The sequence below is a fragment of the Bolinopsis microptera genome, chromosome 5 (assembly GCF_026151205.1).
Source record: "Bolinopsis microptera isolate Bmic1 chromosome 5, MBARI_Bmic_1.0, whole genome shotgun sequence".
NCBI classification, from domain to species: Eukaryota; Metazoa; Ctenophora; class Tentaculata; order Lobata; family Bolinopsidae; genus Bolinopsis; species Bolinopsis microptera.
In genome coordinates, this window is record NC_087076.1 from 7,343,203 (window position 1) to 7,365,018 (window position 21,816).

The 21,816-nt window shown below is 39.7% G+C and overlaps 4 protein-coding genes across 4 annotated transcripts; all 4 read right to left on the reverse strand.

Moving 5' to 3' along the window:
* Positions 1 to 225: 225 nt before the first annotated feature.
* Positions 226 to 5,804, reverse strand: LOC134815381 (uncharacterized). The gene is made up of 4 exons (XM_063823914.1): positions 5,631 to 5,804; positions 2,328 to 2,491; positions 1,659 to 1,788; positions 226 to 1,476 (listed from the first exon to the last, which is right to left on the reverse strand). The coding sequence occupies exons 1-4, from the start codon at positions 5,802 to 5,804 to the stop codon at positions 943 to 945; spliced, it is 1,002 nt and encodes a 333-aa protein (XP_063679984.1). The 3' UTR covers positions 226 to 942.
* A 1,193-nt stretch (positions 5,805 to 6,997) lies between these two features.
* Positions 6,998 to 14,343, reverse strand: LOC134815981 (GON-4-like protein). Its single transcript, XM_063824626.1, has 15 exons — positions 14,132 to 14,343; positions 12,541 to 12,708; positions 12,298 to 12,392; positions 11,968 to 12,079; positions 11,022 to 11,237; positions 10,667 to 10,828; positions 10,308 to 10,477; positions 9,904 to 10,069; positions 9,612 to 9,801; positions 8,604 to 9,488; positions 8,337 to 8,455; positions 8,078 to 8,212; positions 7,785 to 7,929; positions 7,497 to 7,654; positions 6,998 to 7,355 (listed from the first exon to the last, which is right to left on the reverse strand). The coding sequence occupies exons 1-15, from the start codon at positions 14,279 to 14,281 to the stop codon at positions 7,137 to 7,139; spliced, it is 3,090 nt and encodes a 1,029-aa protein (XP_063680696.1). The 5' UTR covers positions 14,282 to 14,343; the 3' UTR covers positions 6,998 to 7,136.
* Positions 14,344 to 17,069: 2,726 nt separating this feature from the next.
* On the reverse strand, positions 17,070 to 19,838 carry LOC134815692 (SOSS complex subunit B1-like). Its single transcript, XM_063824253.1, has 6 exons — positions 19,737 to 19,838; positions 18,957 to 19,066; positions 18,335 to 18,435; positions 18,071 to 18,187; positions 17,663 to 17,709; positions 17,070 to 17,428 (listed from the first exon to the last, which is right to left on the reverse strand). Exons 1-6 carry the CDS (start codon positions 19,822 to 19,824, stop codon positions 17,391 to 17,393), a joined length of 501 nt encoding a protein of 166 aa, XP_063680323.1. The 5' UTR covers positions 19,825 to 19,838; the 3' UTR covers positions 17,070 to 17,390.
* An 880-nt stretch (positions 19,839 to 20,718) lies between these two features.
* LOC134815404 (receptor expression-enhancing protein 5-like) lies at positions 20,719 to 21,198 on the reverse strand. Its single transcript, XM_063823937.1, has one exon. The coding sequence runs from the start codon at positions 21,196 to 21,198 to the stop codon at positions 20,719 to 20,721; it is 480 nt and encodes a 159-aa protein (XP_063680007.1).
* Positions 21,199 to 21,816: the final 618 nt, after the last annotated feature.

A 21,816-nucleotide genomic window follows, 5' to 3' on the forward strand; every position in this document is an offset into this window, starting at 1 on the left:
AAATTAATTTTGGATTTTTTGGATTGGATTAAAATGTATATTATGCACATTGCTCATATTGCAATAACAACCATGTATTACCTATTATATTGGGATTATATTAGAATAATATAAAATATATTTTTATATCATAATTTGCACCAAAGATTACAGATAGTGCAATGAACATTATACAGAAATGAAAATACAAATATTTTCCTGTATAAAAAAGTAGTCTTTAATAATTAATTTCCTAAAAAGAAACTTTATTAAAATCTTTCAAAAGTTTAAAAATTCTATCGTTCATGACTCTCAGTCAAAAAAAAGAATACACTGCATGGCACAGGTCAAATAATATCATTTATATCCCTAGTCAGCTCACTTAACTCAATCAACTCGTAAAGTTGCACTAAAGTATCAGCATGGGTTTTAAGATGTTGTTTCAACTCGTGAACTAAACTTGTAGAAAAGGAGCACTTGGGGCATCCTAGATTAGTTCGCCTTCTACTCTCTTCCATCTTATCGTCCATTCTCAGATCTCATCTTCCATTCTATTGCACGCCCATTTTAAGTTGTGTTTTGGATAATGTAACACAAGAATAATGAGACATGAAGAATAACCACTGATTTATTGACTATTTATTAATCCCTGCATTGACAGTATTTTAGGAATAAAAACATATAAAATTAATAAACATTAATAAATTATCAAATATTAATTTAATATTTACGTTAAAAAAATTAAAACAATCCGAGATATTTTACAAGATTATATTAATATACCGTTTAAAATAAAGATAAAGAACGTTTAACAGTGTAAGTAAGAATAAAACTAAGAATGTATGCCATTGTCGTTCAGTCAGCAGTCGACAAAAAAATTCGAATCTAAATATGTGTCTCGGTAAACCTCCTGACTCCGAAATAATACCACAAAAATACTTAACCTCTAAACTCTCTAACTGTTCAATACGAGAAGGACTCGTCCATATCACAGTACCCGAACAAATACCTCCCATACGTCCCAAACAGGATAACCGCTTCACACGCCCTGCACACCACCCCAAACATTACCAAACTCTCACTCTGCTGGGACGCAGTTAACACGTACGCTGTGTACAGGGTCACTACCAGGTACTTGCCCAAACCTCGCACCCAGCTGTCCTCCTCCAACATCCCGTCTGAGAAGGTCGCCACGGAGATAGCCCTGATAGCCAGCATGGAGAGGGGCAGGGGTGCAAGGAGCTGTTTAGCGTAGGGGATGATGTAGGATACTCCGAAAGAGATTAACTGTGGTATCCGGATGATAGCTCCCAACATGGTCTGGGCTTGTGGAGCAGTGTTGGGGGGAGGTAGAGAGGGGGCGGGGGTCATGTCGGATAGAGTGATGGTCAGGATCATGTAGCTAGCAAGGATGAGCAGGCAGGCGTCCGATATAATACCTTCTTCCACCGCTATGTTTACAATGAGGATCAAACACGCCGTAAAGAAAAGAGCGACCTGAGGAGTAGTTGGTTGGTCACACACTAAATAGAGGGTGGGGTGGGGGGAGGGGAGGGGGTGGGGCGGGGTTCCTTGTCTACCTATAGGGTTCGTTCTACTCATCAGTCATCACATCTTACATTATTTCAAAAGATCAATATTCAATAAATTATAAAAGATAAAACAGAACTAGAGCCTACCTTAATTGTTGGAGACAGATCAATGTAGAAAACGTTCAGATATGCGGACAGGGCCAGGCTAAGAGTAGATACAGCTATGATAGCGCCTTTAATCAAACCCTCACTCTCCTCGATACGTTCTGTTAAAACCCTGAGGGTATTTCCATTCTGGAATCAGAGAATAGCAACAAAGTTGAAACATGACGCCAGGGCCCTACCAACAACCTAACGTTATTGGTAACTTCAACCTTAATGATCATTTAAAAAGAAGTACCTAAAAAAGGAGTACAATCTAAGAAGGAGTGCCGACTGCCAATTAAACATATATACAATATTTATATAGAACCTTTTCTGCTGTTTCCTTGACCAAAATTTCACAGTTTTACGGAATTTTTGACCAGTGATCAATCATTGAAGTTGGCGAGAGTGACACAAGTCGCCATAAAGGTACTGGAAGCAGAATATCTGGAGAAAACTTTGATGCAATGAAAATTTTCAAATTTCAGCTCCCCGCGACCCAAATTTCACTTTTTTGACTACATTTTTCTTGAATGATCATTCAATGAGTTCACTGTGGATGGTTTGGGCACAAGGCATGATAGATTACCAAAAAAGCCTTGATAAACAGAATATCATCAGAACAGAAGTAAACATTTTGGAAGATTTTTGAACATGTATAACGAGACGTACCTAGAAAACTTTGTGACGAGTAGATATATCTGGTATCCCTCGACGAGAGAAAGAAGAGGAGGAACTGAGAGGAGGATGTAGCTAACACAGGATAGGATCGGAGCTGGGATAAACGCCAGAGGGTACGAGATCAGAACTACACCGCATACTGACACTTGTATCACCTGGTTCAGGGGGGACTGGTCAGATCATCTTGGTAATGACATATTATATATCGCGGCAAAAACTGCGATCTGACCGTCTGGATCCACCTTCTATCCCTTTCTCACCGCACTGTACAAACCTTTGATGACCTCCATTTGAAACAAACCAATTCTTCTTGAATCTTGTCAATACACAATATAGCACCTAGTAGCCGCTCTACTTACCTCATACCTGGCGCGCCACTCCCTGTGTGCGGCGCTCTTTTCAAGCATCATGAACAGGAAGCTGATACGAAGCTTATATGTGAGAGAAGCAGGCTACAGTACGGAAAAAAAGTATTGAGACTCATTAACGCGGGACTTTGTACACTTTCGAGCGTTACGAATCTCTGTAGACCCATTTAATTAGTTTAAGGGGGCCGGGGGGGAGGTCTTCATCAAAATTCTCTCGAAATTGATTTTATAATTGTTTCTGATAGAGGGGAGTGATATCTATCAGCTGCTTTTGGTCCCATGGAAAAATATTGTTCCTAGCCGAAATTATCGCTGGTCAAAGGTCAGCGCTCATGTGTAATTGTATTGCGCGAGCGATTTTCAATCGCGCGTCCTGAAAATCGAGTCTAAAAATCTTCTCCAGAGGAGGAGGAGGACTGATGAGGACTAAGGACGAGGACGACTAGTGTAGGACTGAGGATGAGGACTGATGAGGAGAAGGAGGAGGAGGACTGAGGAGGACAATGAGGAGGAGACTGAGGAGGAGGAGGAGGACTGTTGAGGAGGAGGAGGAGGATGATGAGGAGGAGGACTGAGGAGGACGAGGACTAAGGACGAGGAGGAGGACTGATTAGGAGAAGAAGAAAGCGAAGAAGGAGGAGGAGGATGAGGCTAGGAGGAGGAGAAGGAGGAGAATGAGGAGGAGGACTGGGGAGGACTGAGGAGGAGGATAAGTAGGATGAGGACGAGGACGATTATGAGGAGGACAGAGAATGAGGACTGATGAGGAGGAGAAGGAGGAGGAGGAGGAGGAGGAGGAGGAGTGAGGACTGAGGAGGACTGAGGAGGAAGAGGAGGATGACTGAGGAGGAGGATGAGGAGGAGGACTCAGAAGGAGGACGAGGACTAAGGACGAGGAGGAGGACTGATTAGGAGAAGAAGAAAGCGAAGAAGGAGGAGGAGGATGAGGCTAGGAGGAGGAGAAGGAGGAGAATGAGGAGGAGGACTGGGGAGGACTGAGGAGGAGGATAAGTAGGATGAGGACGAGGACGATTATGAGGAGGACAGAGAATGAGGACTGATGAGGAGGAGAAGGAGGAGGAGGAGGAGGAGTGAGGACTGAGGAGGACTGAGGAGGAAGAGGAGGATGACTGAGGAGGAGGATGAGGAGGAGGACTCAGAAGGAGGACTCAGGAGGAAGAGGAGGATGACTGAGGAGGAGGATGAGGAGGAGGACTCAGAAGGAGGACGAGGACTAAGGACGAGGAGGAGGACTGATTAGGAGAAGAAGAAAGCGAAGAAGGAGGAGGAGGATGAGGCTAGGAGGAGGAGAAGGAGGAGAATGAGGAGGAGGACTGGGGAGGACTGAGGAGGAGGATAAGTAGGATGAGGACGAGGACGATTATGAGGAGGACAGAGAATGAGGACTGATGAGGAGGAGAAGGAGGAGGAGGAGGAGGAGGAGGAGGAGTGAGGACTGAGGAGGACTGAGGAGGAAGAGGAGGATGACTGAGGAGGAGGATGAGGAGGAGGACTCAGAAGGAGGACGAGGACTAAGGACGAGGAGGAGGACTGATTAGGAGAAGAAGAAAGCGAAGAAGGAGGAGGAGGATGAGGCTAGGAGGAGGAGAAGGAGGAGAATGAGGAGGAGGACTGGGGAGGACTGAGGAGGAGGATAAGTAGGATGAGGACGAGGACGATTATGAGGAGGACAGAGAATGAGGACTGATGAGGAGGAGAAGGAGGAGGAGGAGGAGGAGTGAGGACTGAGGAGGACTGAGGAGGAAGAGGAGGATGACTGAGGAGGAGGATGAGGAGGAGGACTCAGAAGGAGGACTCAGGAGGTGGAGGAGGATGAGGAGGAGGACTCAGGAGGAGGAGGACGACTATGAGGAGGACTCAGGAGGACTGATGGGGAGGAGAAGGAGGAGGAGGAGGAGAAGGAGAAAGAGGAGGACTGGGAGTAGGACTGAGGAGGAGGGGACTGAGGAGCAGGGTGAGGAGGACTGAGGAGAAGGACGAGGACGAGGAGTCAGGAAGAGGACTGAAGAGAACTGAGGAGGAGAAGGACTGAGGAGGAGGAGGAAGACTTAGGAGGAGGAGGAGGAGGACTGATGAGAAGGAGGAGGAAGACTAGGGAGGAGGAGGAAGACATGTAAATGTTTTGTCTGTTTTTGTCTGTTTTTGTCTGTTTTTGTCCGTTTTTGTTCGCCCTACTTTTTGTCCGTTTTGAAAATATAGGGTACCGAACGGACACATCACATGATCTCCCAGCCAAGCATGTGTTACGATACAAATGTACTTGACTATACATTTAAGGTGCAGTGTACTAGTGATATTATGGTATGTTTAAAGACCGGACCACAAAATATAACCCGGTACCTAGTGTTGTACTAATACATAATAACAAGTAACAGGGATAAAATTAATGAGCAGAAACAATCGATCTCACGTCAAAAGGCCAAAGCACTCGGGTCTGGGAGTACATGACAACTCCAACTAGTAGTGAGCATACTAGCGCCCCTGCAGTGGAAAAACACATAAAACATACTATTGGAATGTCCAATTGGTTCGTTTCCTCATAACAATATAGCATATGTAGGGGTTCTGGTTGAATTATATCACTTCTGAGAGGTTTTAGAGATCGATTCTGTAAATTTCTCAATTTTCCGATTTTTCCGATTCCGATTTTGGCCTCATCAACCCTCATATCGGACATCGGGTTGGACCCCCCCCCCCCCCCCCCCCCCCCCCCCATTATCAAAGAAGTGAATTATAGTACTAAGCAAAACACTGATGAAGAAAAGTCGCGGAAAATCTGAAAAATCGCGGGGGATTGAATAATGATATCGCGATTACGTACATGCGCGATTAATTGTTGTCCTTTGAAACAAAATGATCTGATTTACATGAGGAGCTGCACTGAAGCTGCATGAAGTTGGCTCACCTCTCTAAGAAAAGGAGAGAGGGAAGAGAGTAGCAGTCCCAGAGCGGTGTAACCCGTGTAGATGAGATAGAGGTGCAGCAGGAGGTCCGGACCAGAGGAGAAAGTGAGAGCTGGAGCAGTTAGCACATACAGCACCAGGAACGCCAGCTCCGTGAAGAGCAATCCGCAGCACATACCTAGTCCGAGCAACATTATTATTATACAGCTCCTACTAGTGGACATTACACATTTTATTTGCAATTATAAACACTGTCGGGATAACTGTTTTACAGTTTCACTGCCAATTTAGATATGAAATACTAGATAGTGTATTAAACAACATGGGACGGCTCGATTAAAAATTAAGAATATTACAGAACCTTCTGGTTTTATAGTTAGTCACAAACTTTCATTTAACAACTCAAGTTCAGAATTGGGCTTTAATTGGAAATTCGATCCCTGTCCCTACATGTCAGCCACTTTTTTCCCCATGTTAGTTCATTTTAAGTTCAAGTCCTGACTGAAGTCAGCCGGTAAGCTGTTGGTGTCTTCTCCCATATTTACCTAGGCCGTACAATGTACATAAGGGAGTACAATGTACATTATTACTTTTGTACTGGTAATAAGTAGCAACTAGCACGGTTCACCATTACTCTATCATGACTGCTAGAAGCTACACTTTAATTACACACTAAGGGCCAAAGACACCATATTCTAATCACACATTGCAGTGTAGATAAGCACTTGAAATCGCAACAAAATGTAAACGATTACATACAATAAAAGGACACTTATAAAAAGTTGTGTAACTGTACCGAAACCATTTATTTACGGATGATTAAGCCTGACTGCAACATTTTGTAAGATGAATAATTGACTTGAACTACACTATTGAGTACAGGTTATTTTTACTAATAATTAATAATAACCACACCTACTAGTACTACTCTTAAATTTCAAATTTTGTAAACAAATTCGATATGAAGTATCAGATATACATTAATACATCCAATACAAATACAATATAATTGAAACAAGTAAATAAATTCGTGTTAAACATAATAGGTACAGGAACTAATACTGTGAATCTTAGTATTAAGTTTAAAAGTAAAACTCGTTAGGTTTCGTATAAAATATTTCTTGCATAATAATGCATAATAAACTTAATTAATACATTTTAGCTTCTCCTCTCTGTTCAGTGAAACATCCCGTCACCGGACCAGTTTATTCCACAGCAAATTATTGCAGGACTAGTTTCAGTTTTATGATTTATTTTAAGTTCAACATGTAGAATTAATGTGCGGGACCAATTCAAATATCTCACAATTTCGACGGACCTCATCTGGTCCGGGGATCAAAGCTTAGTTAACCAATAAAAACTGCTACAATTATTCAAATAATTCAAACAAAATACAAATAAAATGTGAAATAAAAATCTGATCAACCCTTCGAAACAATAATAATGTAATGAAACATACGGGTCGGTAATATGAAATAAAAAAAACAAAGTATTTCCCCGGTAAATTATCAAGTGCCTTTAGTTTCCGTTGAAGGACCAGGCTGCTGTCCATCTTGCATGATCCTTGCTTTCTTAGAAACCTCCCCAGACGGTCTCACACTGCTCTCCTTCCCTTGCTTGACAGGAGTAGACTCTTGTAGATTCTTCGCTGATTTCTTCGCTTTTCTCTCGGCTGCTTGCTGGGCTTTCTTCATTAGCTGCATCAGTGTGAAGAATCGATCTTTTACCTGAATGTTATACAAGTAGACACATAATACTATATAAGATTGAAATAAGTGATCTATGTGCCATGAGACAAGGACACCATAAACAAGTCAGAAGTTGCCAGGTGTAAATTGTAATCCAGAGTGACCAGTTTTGCACGGTACCTGTAAACTAGATTTGTGGGGGAATGACTTTGCCAGAGCTTTGAAAGTCTTGGACCTGGGTCGTGAGGTCCGGCAAGCTCTGAGGATCTCTCGGTCCTGCTCCCTGGTCCAGGTCAGGACCACATCCCCACATTCAACTACGTTACGGGCCGGCATTTCTGAAGAAATCATCTTCTGTTAGCACACTTCTTAAACTATTCTAACATTCACAGTGCCGTGCTGTGGACAGATAAGGGCTGACAAAACCTGGTAGTCAATTTAATTGCTACATTCATTAAATTTTCTCACTTCTTTTTTCGAGTTTGAGTAGTCGTTTTGTTTCCTCTTCCTGTCGCTTCTTTTCCACCTTATCCTCCTGCTCCTGCTTTCTTTGATCGTTCACCGTCTTGTTGATACTCTCAATCAACTTGTTGTGCTTTTGTGTAGAAGCGGACTGAAATAATTTTGAAACACTTCAGAAACCAATTTGGATAATAACTAATAATTATCAAGTCACTTGATCAGTACCACAGAAATTAGTGTTGGGTGTACAATGTACACCTGTATGATGTACACAGTACATCAGCAATTTATAAACTCACCGTTTTCTCCAACAAACTCAATTCCTCGAAACCATCAGCGTTTGGAGAGATAGCAGCGTTCTTATCAGTCAAATCAATGTATTCAAAATCGTTTGCTTTTGGCTTGATAGCGCATTTATCAAAAAACTCTGCCACCTGAGACCAGACTCGTTACAATTGAAAAACAGTTGAAAAACTTAGCAGTGAAAACACCAGGATGACTAAAACGGGTGTTTTTAAAAATTTGATAACTGAATTTAAAAACAAGCTCCAGACAGACCTGGTCACTGAGCTCAGGCTTGCCCCGCAACATGCTCAGAAGCGTGTCTCTTGTGGCAGCAGGGTTATTCAAATTCGCCCCAAGTATCATCTTAATTATCTTCTTGTATTGGTTCGGATCTGGGGACGGAAAATATCAGGTTTTTGGAGATAAGCAGAAAGGCAACAGATATCATCCGATAATAAATATCGTCGATAAAGGTTTTCAAAAATGCAAAGCATTCTTATAATTATGTATTAGTAATAATAATATATCGAATAAACTTACTGTTCTTAAAATGACGCTCGAGGTTCCTCATGAGCAGTCGAGTTTTGACGTGGCTCAGAGTTTCCAGTAGTTGCTCTACCGGGAGATCTGGTAAGGGTGAGAATATTGAGAGGAACTCGTAACTTAGATCCGGGTAACTGTTGAGGATGTTCAGTATCTTCCTGATAACGTCCTCACAGTCAAACTCAGCCAGTTGGTTATACTCCGCAAGCAGTTTAAACACGTTGAAATACGTAGTATAATCGTTCTTCAGCACTTCCTTCGCTTTCAAGAGGAAGGCAATCTCGAAACCATGGTTCTCATCGGTGGTGGCTAACTTTGTGGCTGCTACCACTGCCTCCTTGTTACACTGTAGTTTCTGGCGCTTCTTATTGTACTCTCTCTGGATCTTACGACGATGGTCTCGCAAAGCTACCAGCCAGTCCAGGTTCTCCCTCTTGACGGCCGGTGCGATAGGACGGTCCCCTCGAGGGGTTACAGGAACTGAGAGGCTCTTCATCAGTTTGGTGGTTGTGTACTGAGTGTCGTATCTGATGTAACTCGTGTCTTTCCAATGCTTAATCACGTTGTTAGGGGCGGAGGATGACGTCTTGTTTTTCACTCTTATGCTGATTTGTTTGGCTGTTTTGGTTGGGAGGAAGTGGTCTCTGATATATTCGTAAACTACTTTCTGTTCTTTGACAAACCGGAAAGCGTCCAGTCCGTGAGCAAGAAGGTTGTCTTCAAGCTCTGTGAAACATCTGTTAGCGTTCGGTCGAATTTTGGTCTGACATATGAAGTTAACTGTTGGTCTTATGTGGTGGAACTTTTGGAAGAATGGCTGGTAGTTGAGCAAGTAGTACTTGTTACGAGGTAGTGGCTCGATGTGCTTCACGTGGGAAACTTCTGGAAAATAAGAAGTAGGTTAGATAAACAGCTACCAATATGACTCAGTAAAACAGAAAACAGTAAATCATCTGACGACGGTTCGTAGTCTTATATTATGTAATGGTAAAATAGACAGGTTACCTCTGGCGACTTTGAGGGGTATGGGCAGGGTTGGAGACACATCATCTACAGGCTTCTCTCGGTCAGCAAGCTTCAAAGCTGGGTAAATATCCAAACACTTTAGAATAGATGTGGGCCCCTCTGATTCGCCTTTCATAGCTTGCAAGAAGCCTTCTGTCGAGCTCTGACTGCTCAATTCTTCCAGTTCTTCCTGAGAAATCAGAAGTACATGCAACGGAAAGAGAATCTGACATAGCATCATCACACATCAAAGTACTGTTAAACTGGTTAAACAAACAACGGGACCACGTACAATTCTCGTTCGAGCGATATCCTTGTTCTTGGCGAGACTGACAACATCGTGAGCAAGCACAGTGTGTTGGACGAGAAGCTGCAAGTGCATTTGGAGCTGTTCCTTCAGTATTTCTATCGAATGGGGCGTGAAAAGAGGACCCTCTACGATTTGTGCAACCTCTGACCTGAATAAAGTGAGCATTATATAATGCAACAATATTGATAAATGTAGCAGTTATTAACGGCTGAGCGAAATGACTTGCGAATATCACGAACGGAGTTATTGGTGATTTTGGTTTTTTGACGTCAGCATTCAAATTGGCGCGTATGCCCATACATGAACCCGCACCCCTTAACGCAACAGGACCAGACTTGTATAAACAATTCTGACATTATTAATTACTAAAAACATATGCCACTTACGAGAGTTTGCAATTCCTGGACCGTGAATTGAGTTGCTCGTTAACATCAGGATGAGAAAGTTCCAAATCTCTCATCATTTCACCCATCTCTTTTTTTGTCACTCGCACGTCTTTATCCGTCCGAAACTCTTCTGGCTCGAACCGGAGTTTCTCTCGGTACATATAAAGCATCTGGGGTAGCGGATGTTAATCGACTGAAAAGAAGGAAATAAATTCTTCTCAACCGCGATTTATCCATTGATTCAGCTTCAATTCACGATAATTTCAATTTGGGAGAGATTGAACAGAATACATACATTTTGGTTTTGACGTAGAAATTAGAAATACGAATCGATAAAGTAAGTTATAACGGAAACGTACATCGTGCAAACTCTCGTCCTCAGGAAATTCTTCTCTGGGATTAGCGATACCCTTGAGAAACCTCCCAAATGTTCCATCATCGGCCGCGTCCTCCTCGGAAGATTGGGACGATTCTTCGTCTGTTAAATTGTCAAACTCGTTACCTAACTCTTCTTCTAATCCCTGAAAAGATTAATCATTAATTAAAGATTTTCTTTTTAGCACTTTCAGATGCATATATTTCAATCATTATGTCATGAGACCCAAGCTAGACGGCATACAATGTGTAATCGATTACGTTCGTATCGACGGCACATCTTTTAGGACACACCCCTTGTGAATGGAGGAATTTACATAGCGCAAGTTATACGCTTACATCCCAATTATCTTCAGACTCCTCCGCCACACTGGTATTAGGATCCTCCTCCACCTCAATATACTCCTCCAGAGTCCTGGCTCTTTCTACAAACTTCCCCTTTTCTCCGTTCTCATCGTCATCTTTCTCGTCATCGTTGGGTAACGCAGATTCCAGCTCCAGCAAATCTCGATCTTTCAAGCTGAATAGTGATCGTGTACGCTTTGCTAATCCAACCTGTAGAATATTGATCACTGAGGTGAAATCTTTTGAGGATTAGATATTTAACACCTGCCGTTCTGAAGTTACTTTCCCTCCACCTATAACCATTCTTAAATCTTATTGTCACACGATTTGCAGTGGTAGTTCCACCAGCATATTACACTAATGTATGTCTCTTAACTAAATGAATCCATGGTCGACCGATGACCCGCAACTCTTATCACTTCATACTTATCATTCTTATCTCCTTAGTAAGGTGGGGTGCCGGAAAGCTATCGGAAATGACGTGACCAAATCCATTCACAGATAACAGTCATGGTTGTGACGCAATTTACAGTGGTAGTTCCACCAGCACATTACACAAATTGGTGTCTCTAAACTAAATGAAGCTATTCTCGACCCGCCTGGTGCTAAGGCAATTAAAAAAAGGGGTTGGTCGAGTTAGTGGCAGATAAAACGGGAAGTCGCTAGCGCGCTTACCTTAGATCGAGTTATATTTAAAGATAACGTACTGTACTTAAATTAAATTATTAAATAATATAATTAAGTTAGCGACGCGCAGCACGTCTAAATTTGAACAACTTTTTATAACAAATTTATATCAGCGCGCTACTGTAGATATGTTAAGTAGACCCTTTTCTAGGATAACATGTCGGCATCCGGGAGGTGGAACATCTAGTACCACATTTCCACTGCCAAAGGAACCGCATTATTCCTGCTACTAACTGATAAATGTGGCACTAACCGAAGGTGTTGCAGGCTCACTGTCACACTCTGAAGGCTTGTTCCTTCGACTGCTCGGTGTCATGATGATAGATTTGGGGGTAGTGGGAGCTAACGACTCTTGCTCGTCTTCACTGAGTATATTATAATATGTAAATGTTATAATATGTAACTATTATAATATGTAAATGTTATAATATGTAAATATTATAATAAGTACATTACTAATGTATGTAAAACCACCAACATTTATATAAATGCAGGGAGATTTACTAGCTTTGAAATCAGTTACTACTTTAAATTTCTACTTCACAGGATATAAAAACCTGATCCCACGGTAGGATTATCCTACCTGTAATCACTACCCTCAGTGTCGTGGTGGGGCACGTAGTCCTGATCCTCTTCCTCATCTTCCTCTTGATCATGTTCAGGTGATCTGACTTCCGGCTGAAGAAGCAGGGTGAGCACGACATAACGACTATCATCTTATCTTTACTTATTATTGTTATATATAATATTGCTTACATTGTACGTGTTATATTACTGATCAGTTCCAAGTTCAAGTATTTGCGCTACAAGTATAAGTTGGACTAACAATTGTCAACAGTGGATCTGAGCAGCTGGGCTGAGTCCCAGTTTCTTGTTCTAGAACTTTCTGTTTAGCTGCCCTAGTTTTAGGCTCTGGTATCTCGAGGGGAGTGTGAAAGTCCTGCTCACTTGGGTCCCAGAAATCCCGCGCTCCGCCAACTCCAAGCACCACATGCTGAAATAAAGAGTTTGAAATGAACGATACAGATGTGGGGAGGGAGGGAGGGGAATAGTGCATGTATTTACCTACAAAACTATCCTGACACGCCTTCCTTTTTACTGCTGCTGTGGCACATCCCTCACTCAGCTTATTTAGCAAGTGGTGTTTAGCTTTGATTTGTATAATTAAAGTACAATAGCAGCTTTAATTGTTAGCGAGTCAACCAACAAGTAAAAACTGGTCTTGCTAAGCAGGGTATACTTTACTTTTAGGGTAAAATATGCTAAATTTCAGACATTTGTATTAATAAATGTGCCTGCATTACTTACATTTACAAGTCATTACGTAAATACACATTTAACATTCCCAACATTCTAAATTCTATTTTCGAACTTTTAAAATAAACTTTTATTTACAAATTTACTACATTTCTTGTGATCTGAAAGATATGACAAATACTCAAATACTGGTCTAAGATCAAATTAGAACAGCTATAACAATTGCATCTAAGACACATTTTTCTGGAAGTGATCAGCAACAAAGAACTGCACGTGCATTTAAAGCATTGTAACACCAGAACACTGTCAGAGTTCATAAAATGATATGGCCCATTTCAAGGATCTATTTATTCTCTGTTTATTTATTATGTGTCTATTGATTATATCAGTTATTTAGAATATACATTCGCATGTATCCACACTATATTTACATTACACGTTCAACGTGATATCATTATCAGTGCAGTCTATCTATCTATTGATTATGTATCTATTAATTCTGTGAATATTGATTTTGTTTCTAATCGTTTGGGACTAGTGATTGTGTATCAACTGATTCTGTGCCTGTGTCTTATACTTTGGTTCTTGACCCTACCACCATTACATTGTATTAAACTTGCACCCCCAGGGTCTCAGTGGTATTAAGAAGAGTTTACTAAGCAGGCCTCCAGAAAAGAGTAGTCCCATTTGCATTAGTGTCATGTGGACAATGACTGTTGAGACTCGAGTGTTGAGTACAATCTCAACACTCAGTACACTTAAATCATGCTTTCATTGTAAATGTATGGAGAGGTTACTTGAGGTAACATTGTGGAGGCGGCTCACAATACACCAGCTGTTTAAACGTGAACCTTCTAGTAAGAAATACCTGAATATGTGAAAAGAGAATGTGTCACCAGGTGTATACTGTATACTGTATTCGCATCATGATAAGTCACTCATATGCATTATGCGGTTACATGTGAGTGTATTTTTGTCTACCCATTTTACCTCTACAAGAGATTCTAGAGAAGGGACGTAGATATCAATCTGTTTGAGGGAGGGAGGGGGAGGGCCGGGGGAGGGCTAGCGAACATCAACCGTTATAAAAATTAGTACAAATGTTTGGGGGGAGGGAGAACTGACCGTTAAATATAAATCAAGAACTATTAGCGACTAACGTAAAGAATATTCCTGATGTTAGTCCCGGTAAGGTTGAAAGCACCAGCTCGTTCCTCTATCATCCTATCTATCTCATCGTTATCACAGAGGAAGTCAGGCAGGTCTGCAAAGTCTCCTCCATTATCTTCCTCTTCCTCTTCACGGCTCATAGAGAGACAGCTCAGCTCATATCGCTATCACATATTCTAGTGGTTCAACTCTATTAATTATTATCCACGTCAGTGACGCCATGACGTGACGTCATACAATAACATTGCAGCTCCTGTTATTACTGCAGTAGGGATAGTTTCTGTACATTTTATTATTGAAAATACATTAACTCTTTAAAAAAGATCTGTTTGTTCGGGAGTTTGATAAAGGTGTTGCCTGACGCAACAATAAAAGCCGTCTCGATTTAAACACTTGCGTTTTTTACACTTCTCTACTGTAATATTTGGGATATTTGTTAGGATCCTTATATTTCAACAAGAACAGCCTATATGTGAATAAGTGTCTAATTACTGTAATTTTAATTGGGTATTAATTACCAATACTCCAGATACATCAACAGTATGTTAACGCTAAGTGGAAAGCAGAAGTAACAGCTTTCTCTAAACGTTGTAAATATTGCAATTCAGTAGACGGTAATACTCAAATTACAGTTCGCTGCTCAGAGCTCAGGACCTGTCTTACTTTCCTAATATACACAAAATACTCTCAAATAATCGCAACTCTCAGCTCTGCTGTCAAGACTCTAGTGTATTAATCATGTATTACTTATTTAATTGTGTGCTCTGATTAACGTGATCCAGGACTCTACGTACTAACTTGTAGATTGTAATATTTGAAATGAGAGGAGAATATACCCTACAACAAGATAAGTGATCTGTATGTATACAGATCAGGGACAAAAGGATTTCGCGATTATTTTGGCCAAAAATCGCGGTACCGCGAAATTTAGGGAAATTTAACAGGCTATACATTAAACTATACATAAAATTTGTCGCGGAGAATGGGAAATTTCGCGATTTCGTACATGCCGCGAAATCCTTTTAGATATACTATACAGTATGTATAGTATTTAGCGGTGCAATTTACTAGACTTCAAGTACAAGCTAATTCCTTAACGGTAGAAAAATCAGGATGAACTTCGTATTATAGCCACACATACATTCACTTACATAATATGAGAAAGAAGCTGGCAGATGTCCAAATGCTGGGGACAACAATAGTGCACGGTTCTAATAGGGCTTCTAATAGCATCGTTATTCCCTGGTCTCAGATCATAGTCTTTGTTCAACAATCCCACATTTGCGAGAAAAATAGTTCAGGTCTTTTAAATACCTAAAATGTTTGGCACTCATCCAATACAATAATTGAAGAACATTTCGTTTTAGACAAGAGAGTTTAACATGAAGTTAACAAAGTTATTAACATCCGGAGAGTGTCAATGTGTCAATGTACTGGGTTCATTTACCATAACATGAGAATCTATAGAGACAGTTTTTGTGGTGTAGTGATATGTGACTGTGGTGTGACTGTGTTGTGTATTAGTTCCATTGTCTCATCATTACGTTAGTGGACATTGGGGATAATTGCCAGCTGTCTGGGGTGTGTGCCGGGTAGATCCTGTAGGTACAATAAAGCAATACTGGATGTAGATCCTGTAGGTACAATACAGCAATACTGAATGTAGATCCTGTAGGTACAATACAGCAATACTGGATGTACAGACTTTTTTTTCAATTGGCTCGCCCAACCATGGCTACTTCACATATTATAATAGCTTCCGTTACCAGGGTAACACCAGTAATGTTACCGTTAGCAAACAATTCTTGTTTAAACCCTAGCTCACATTTAAAATACTACTACTGTATATTATAAATACTCCTGTGCATTTCTCTGCTTCCTTTTTCTAGAGCTTGTTTGCCATTGTCACAAGGTGGACGATAAACCGTACGTGAAACAAAACCCAATTGCTATCATATTCTCACATTTCAGCTTTCCTTATCAATGTGAGATAAGGGAAAAGCTTGGGAACTTGACGTCATACTTACATTTATCAGAGTCACAAGTTAAACAATACTTCTTATCTAGTGTTCACAGCTGTTTTATTTCGTCTTATCGGAAGTAGAAGTGGAAGTTCCACTTCCGAATGCACCAGAATGCGCAATGCAAATGGTGACCTCACTCTTAAATCCGTTTTCTTATTCAATTAAAGAATAACGATAAATGAACGGGTTTATTAGTATAATATATATTTGAATAAGCTTCAATATTCATATTCGGAACTTCCTACCCTGATTTCGTTAAGCTGAGGCAGGTGGCCCACTTTTTTCTTAGAAAATCAGATTATTTTTCCTTCAAACTTCTATTTTCTCAGAGTTTTCCTTTTCAGTTTTAAATCCAGAACAAACATTACTTATTCACTTCAGTGTTACGTGTTATTTATTAGTTGCTAAGTAAAGCAGTGAAACATCGAGTACAGTAAAATTTATAAATTAAATAAGTTTCATTTCTGAACTGATCCCTCAAAAATAGGATTTAATAAAAATAATATGGTCGAAGGTTGCACTGCAACATATAACAAGAATACATAAAAAGAATACATAATGAGAATATTATATAATATAATACGAATATAAAGTATTATTATATTATAGTATATACTTTAAATTATTTCATACTTTCAAGCGAAATGTGCAACGTATCTATCGTGCATGATTCAATGAAAAACAAACATTTCTAATTTGAAAAATTTAAATAGCTATCAAATAATTATGAAACAATATCAGAAATGCCTAATAATATATTTAGTTTTACAGATAAGTCTCAATATTCTCAGTACAGCTGCTCCACCAAATTTCCTATAAAACTCTTTTATCTTTTCTCTTCTTTAAAGTCTGTAATAATCTACAATAGTCTATTACTTCCTTTTATTAAGTATTCTGTAATATAAAATTTCCATTTCACGTCACTCTCAACTCTCTATATTCTAATCTCCTCAGCTATTCTCCCTTACTCTATCTGAACCAATAACTACTCAAAAGTTACACACACCCCCACGTGGGCCCCACGTGTCAGGCTCAGTGACCACGTGTCAGGCCCAGTGACCACGTGTCCTCAGGTAACCAAGGTAACCAACCCCGGGGGATTATGTACAACTCGCATTGTATCCGCTCTGTATTAAAGTGTCTTTAATACCCTAACAAATATCACATGTCACGTTAATGAGGGATTCACCTCAGGACTTTCATAAAGTAGTGAGGTTTCTTTTCCTCATCTGTTGAATGGAGGTGGAGGACGGGGGTATTGACCTGTAATTAATTCAATTTTAGTTAATTATTAATTATATCAACTTGATTAACTTATCCTCCATTTCAATCATCGGTAAGTAGTATTTCCAACTTAAAAACAATTTAAGCTAGATCCATACCATTGTATTTGTAATTGTGTACTATTATATAATTATTGTGACTAATGAACATGGTTCTACGAGAAACTCAGCTTGATAAATTAATAATAAATTAATATCTAAGAGTAAAACTGACCCCTCCTAGGATTTCTGTGGTCTCTGAAGTTTCCATTGTATCCTCCCCTGCAGTAAGAATCGTTAAAGTTTTGAAACTTGATTCGAATTTTACAATTCTAGAAACAAATTTTCTTTAAAATTAGCGTATCGTTAAAATCAGGTGTGCTTTCCGTCTTATCAAGTAAAACGTATAAGTGAATAAGCTTATCGGACTGTAGCTGTGTGCGATTTTATGCAAATGTAATAAACGTGACAGTAGGATGTATTTTCTTTGAAAAGTCAAGTACACTACACTGAAGCTGACTCGTGTCGACAATGACACGGATAACAAACCAGGTACGGTTTTGGAATTATCATGTTCTAAAAGTCAGGTACGCAAGAAGTTAATGTTACATAAATAAATAAATGATTTAACAAATCTGCAGACCTGATGTTAGGGGTAGAGGGCCGGATGGGCCTCATGTCGGGGCCCATGTTGGGAGGCAGACTGGGGTCTGTGATTATCTCACTAATGTTCGGCATCTCGGCATATAACATGGTGAACCTGAAATCATTAACTTTAGTACACACACCTAGGTGGATCTAGCTTGAGAAGACAGTGTCTACGGCAACTGACTGGCAAAAGCAGTGCTTGTCTTATTCTGATAGGTACACTAAATCAGTCCAAAAACTTATCTAGATCTTTACTTACTCCCCAACTTTAGCGACGCTGCCACTGCGACCAACATAGACTACTAATCTGTTGCTGTATACCCCCATGTAACAGTTTGTTAGCTGCAATATATCTGATTCCTGGAAAATTTGTATAATTTAGTAATCACACCTCACCTGTATAGAATCACACCTCACCTTATTATATATATTATTTTTTATTATATATATTATTTTTTATTATATATATTATTTTTTGAGTAAACATTGGCTGGTACTTCGGGCCGGTCCCCAACAAAAAAAACCTGTATAGAATCACACCTCACCTGTATAGAATCACACCTCACCTGTATAGAATCACACCTCACCTGTATAGAATCACACCTCACCTGTATAGAATCACACCTCACCTGTATAGAATCACACCTCACCTGTATAGAATCACACCTCACCTGTATAGAATCACACCTCACCTGTATAGAATCACACCTCACCTGTATAGAATCACACCTCACCTGTATAGAATCACACCTCACCTGTATAGAATCACACCTCACCTGTATAGAATCACACCTCACCTGTATAGAATCACACCTCACCTGTATAGAATCACACCTCACCTGTATAGAATCACACCTCACCTGTATAGAATCACACCTCACCTGTATAGAATCACACCAAGGACTCCACAAAGACAGCTCCACTGACCCAGTCTGATCTGCTACTTTACAAGCCTTCACTGTCTGTCCCCCTTTAACAACTTGAGGGTCCCCTGGATCAGAGCTTTACTTATTTGGGCAGAAAACATGTGAGTAAATATAATAGTTGATTGATTGAAATAAATTTTCGTGCACATACAGAATGAATGGTTAATAATTTAATATATATGTAGACCAAGGTCTGTGCACGGGATGCTTCCTGGAAGAATCCAGTTCTTTTAGCGGGGCACCCTACCTAAAGCCAAATTGAGATATAATAATCATATTCCTAGAGAAATAATCAGAAATCGAATACCAATCAAATAATATGATATATAGGAGTAGTAACCATATTTACTATGCAAAATGCCCCAACCACATAGTGTAAATTTATATAGAATTCAAATTCCATATCGTATCATCATTAAACCTCAATAGTCAATATAATAGCCCAAGCAAAATTAAATAACTTCTTATATACCTTACTGTCATACTACAAATTAATTAAACATTTGAAATCTGTTAACCAGAGAATAAATTTCTAAACCTAATGCAAGTGAAATAATTTAGATGCAATAATGAATGCCTAATGTGAGTATCATCTGTCAATGTCCTTGTAAAAAAGTCTGTAAAAGAGATATGAGTAACTAATATAGAAGAAAAAACAGGAAGTTGTCGTCTGTTGAAAGTAAGTAGCAACAATGAATTGAGGAATACTGTGAAGGATCGTGGAGCATACATTACCTACATGTAGTACGATAACCCGGAGGTTCACACTCTTCATCCCCATACAAAGGTCTCCAACCTTGTGGTTATGAACTGTCTGCGCCATCTAGTTGTAAAACTGTTAGAGGATTCTTGTGTCATTTGGGATGATTGCCAACGATAAATCGCACGGCAGATTGCAAAATTAACATTGTTGGCTTGATCAGTATGATCTGGTATATTTCAAACGGTTGGATAGTCTGGGGATAAAACACAACTCGTATGACAAGAAAAGGTGTAAAAGATTTGAAAATCGTATACATTGTACAGTATGATAGAATACATATAAACATTATGTATTGGTTCTCAAAAAACGAAACATCATGAAAACTGATTAAGACGTAGAATTAAATGGGATAACAATTACCCCGCCACGGCGTTGTCCAATGTAACTAATTATAAATTTTCAAATATTCACCGAGCTCGGTATTGCGATCTTCAAAATATAAAATAAACATTTTGTATATGCCATGCAAAGTATTCATGAAAAATTTAATCACAATGATGTTTTCTCAAATATAACATTATATCAAATTTTTTACATCGATAAACATTTAAATAGCATGCCAAATTATTCTAGAAGTAAGTAAACAGTGTACTTAACTATTTCACGGATTCTGAACTTGTGCATCTTGTTAAATATGAAAAGATGACCTGGTCTGAAAGATAACTCTTAAGCAAGATCAACATACAGATCTACTAGATAACAACTAAAAGACGAAGTAAATATTGACTGCAAGAATCACATTCGTGTAGGTCGAGAGGACAGCCGAGTGTAACCTCAATATTAAACCTTGAAAGTCTTCCTTGCCAGGCACAAGCCCAAAAACAGATCTATACACTACTAAAGTTTACTGTATCTATTCACAGATAAATCTGAGTTTCTGAAATTATTGTTCAATGAATCAAATCTGATCAAGTTCAAATCTTTACACACATGTCTACTGTTTAGAAGTGATCTTTAGTCATCCTTGGGGAATTCCACAACAGGAGCCTTGATTGAGTTGACAAAGCCATCCAGGGCAGAAAGAGCAGGCTTCAGTATTCCATTGTATAAGACAACAGCTCCATTGCTCTCACAAGGGAACATGCACCAGAGGAGGAGAGCCATTTTGAAGGTTAGGTAGATAGGAATGCTTGTGACGAGGAATGAGAGGAACTCGAACAGGTACAGAACGGCGAAGATGATCCAGTAAGCAATCCACTGTGTAGGGTATTCTCCACTCTTCTCAGCCTTGTAGGACATCCATGCTGGGTAAATCATGGCCAACACTGTAACCAGAAGATCAGCACCATAAAAGTCAGTGGCAGTCCAGAGAGCCACAAGACCCCAGAAGGCGCCGGTAACATGGGTTACAGTGACAGGGAATCCAATGGGAGGAATGTTTTTGTGAACAAACCCAAGAAACACACTGTATGGCACAGCAGTGGAGGATGACATATTGAACACCTGCAATATTGTTAACATATTAGTAAGCTTGTCAGTTGATGATTGTTGGTCAACTGCAATCATAGGTGGACTGATTTGTTTTAAAAAGTGTGTGATGAAGTTAATATTTTTGTAAGAAAAGTGGGTTAATTTTCGAATTTTATACATGACATCACAATCGAGCCATTATAGATTTACTGCTCATAAATTCTTACTTACTAATATAAATAATTGAAATTTAATTCTACATGGGGCCGGGGTCACAAGTCACTGTGCAAAAATTTGGGCTTATTGCTCAGTCCTGAGTGCCTGATTGAAAGCAATGGTCATTGTCCAGCTATAAGGTTGGACAATAGTCAATAAATAAACAATTTATAATAAACTAGAAATCCAGTGGTCACAGGGAGGGAGGTAATAGTATTCTTTAGTAGTCAGTTGTTATTGCATCAAAAAAATATACATCACAACCAAAGATAAGAAAAACATTTTAAGAAAACAAAATAACCATAAAATCCGCGCGTTGGCTGATTGCCTCAACTTGGATTAATAGTAATTTCAGTTGACAGATGCTCAAGGATGGTAGTTCAAAAGGCCCAGTGCACCATCGACAAGATCGAGGACTCAAGTGCC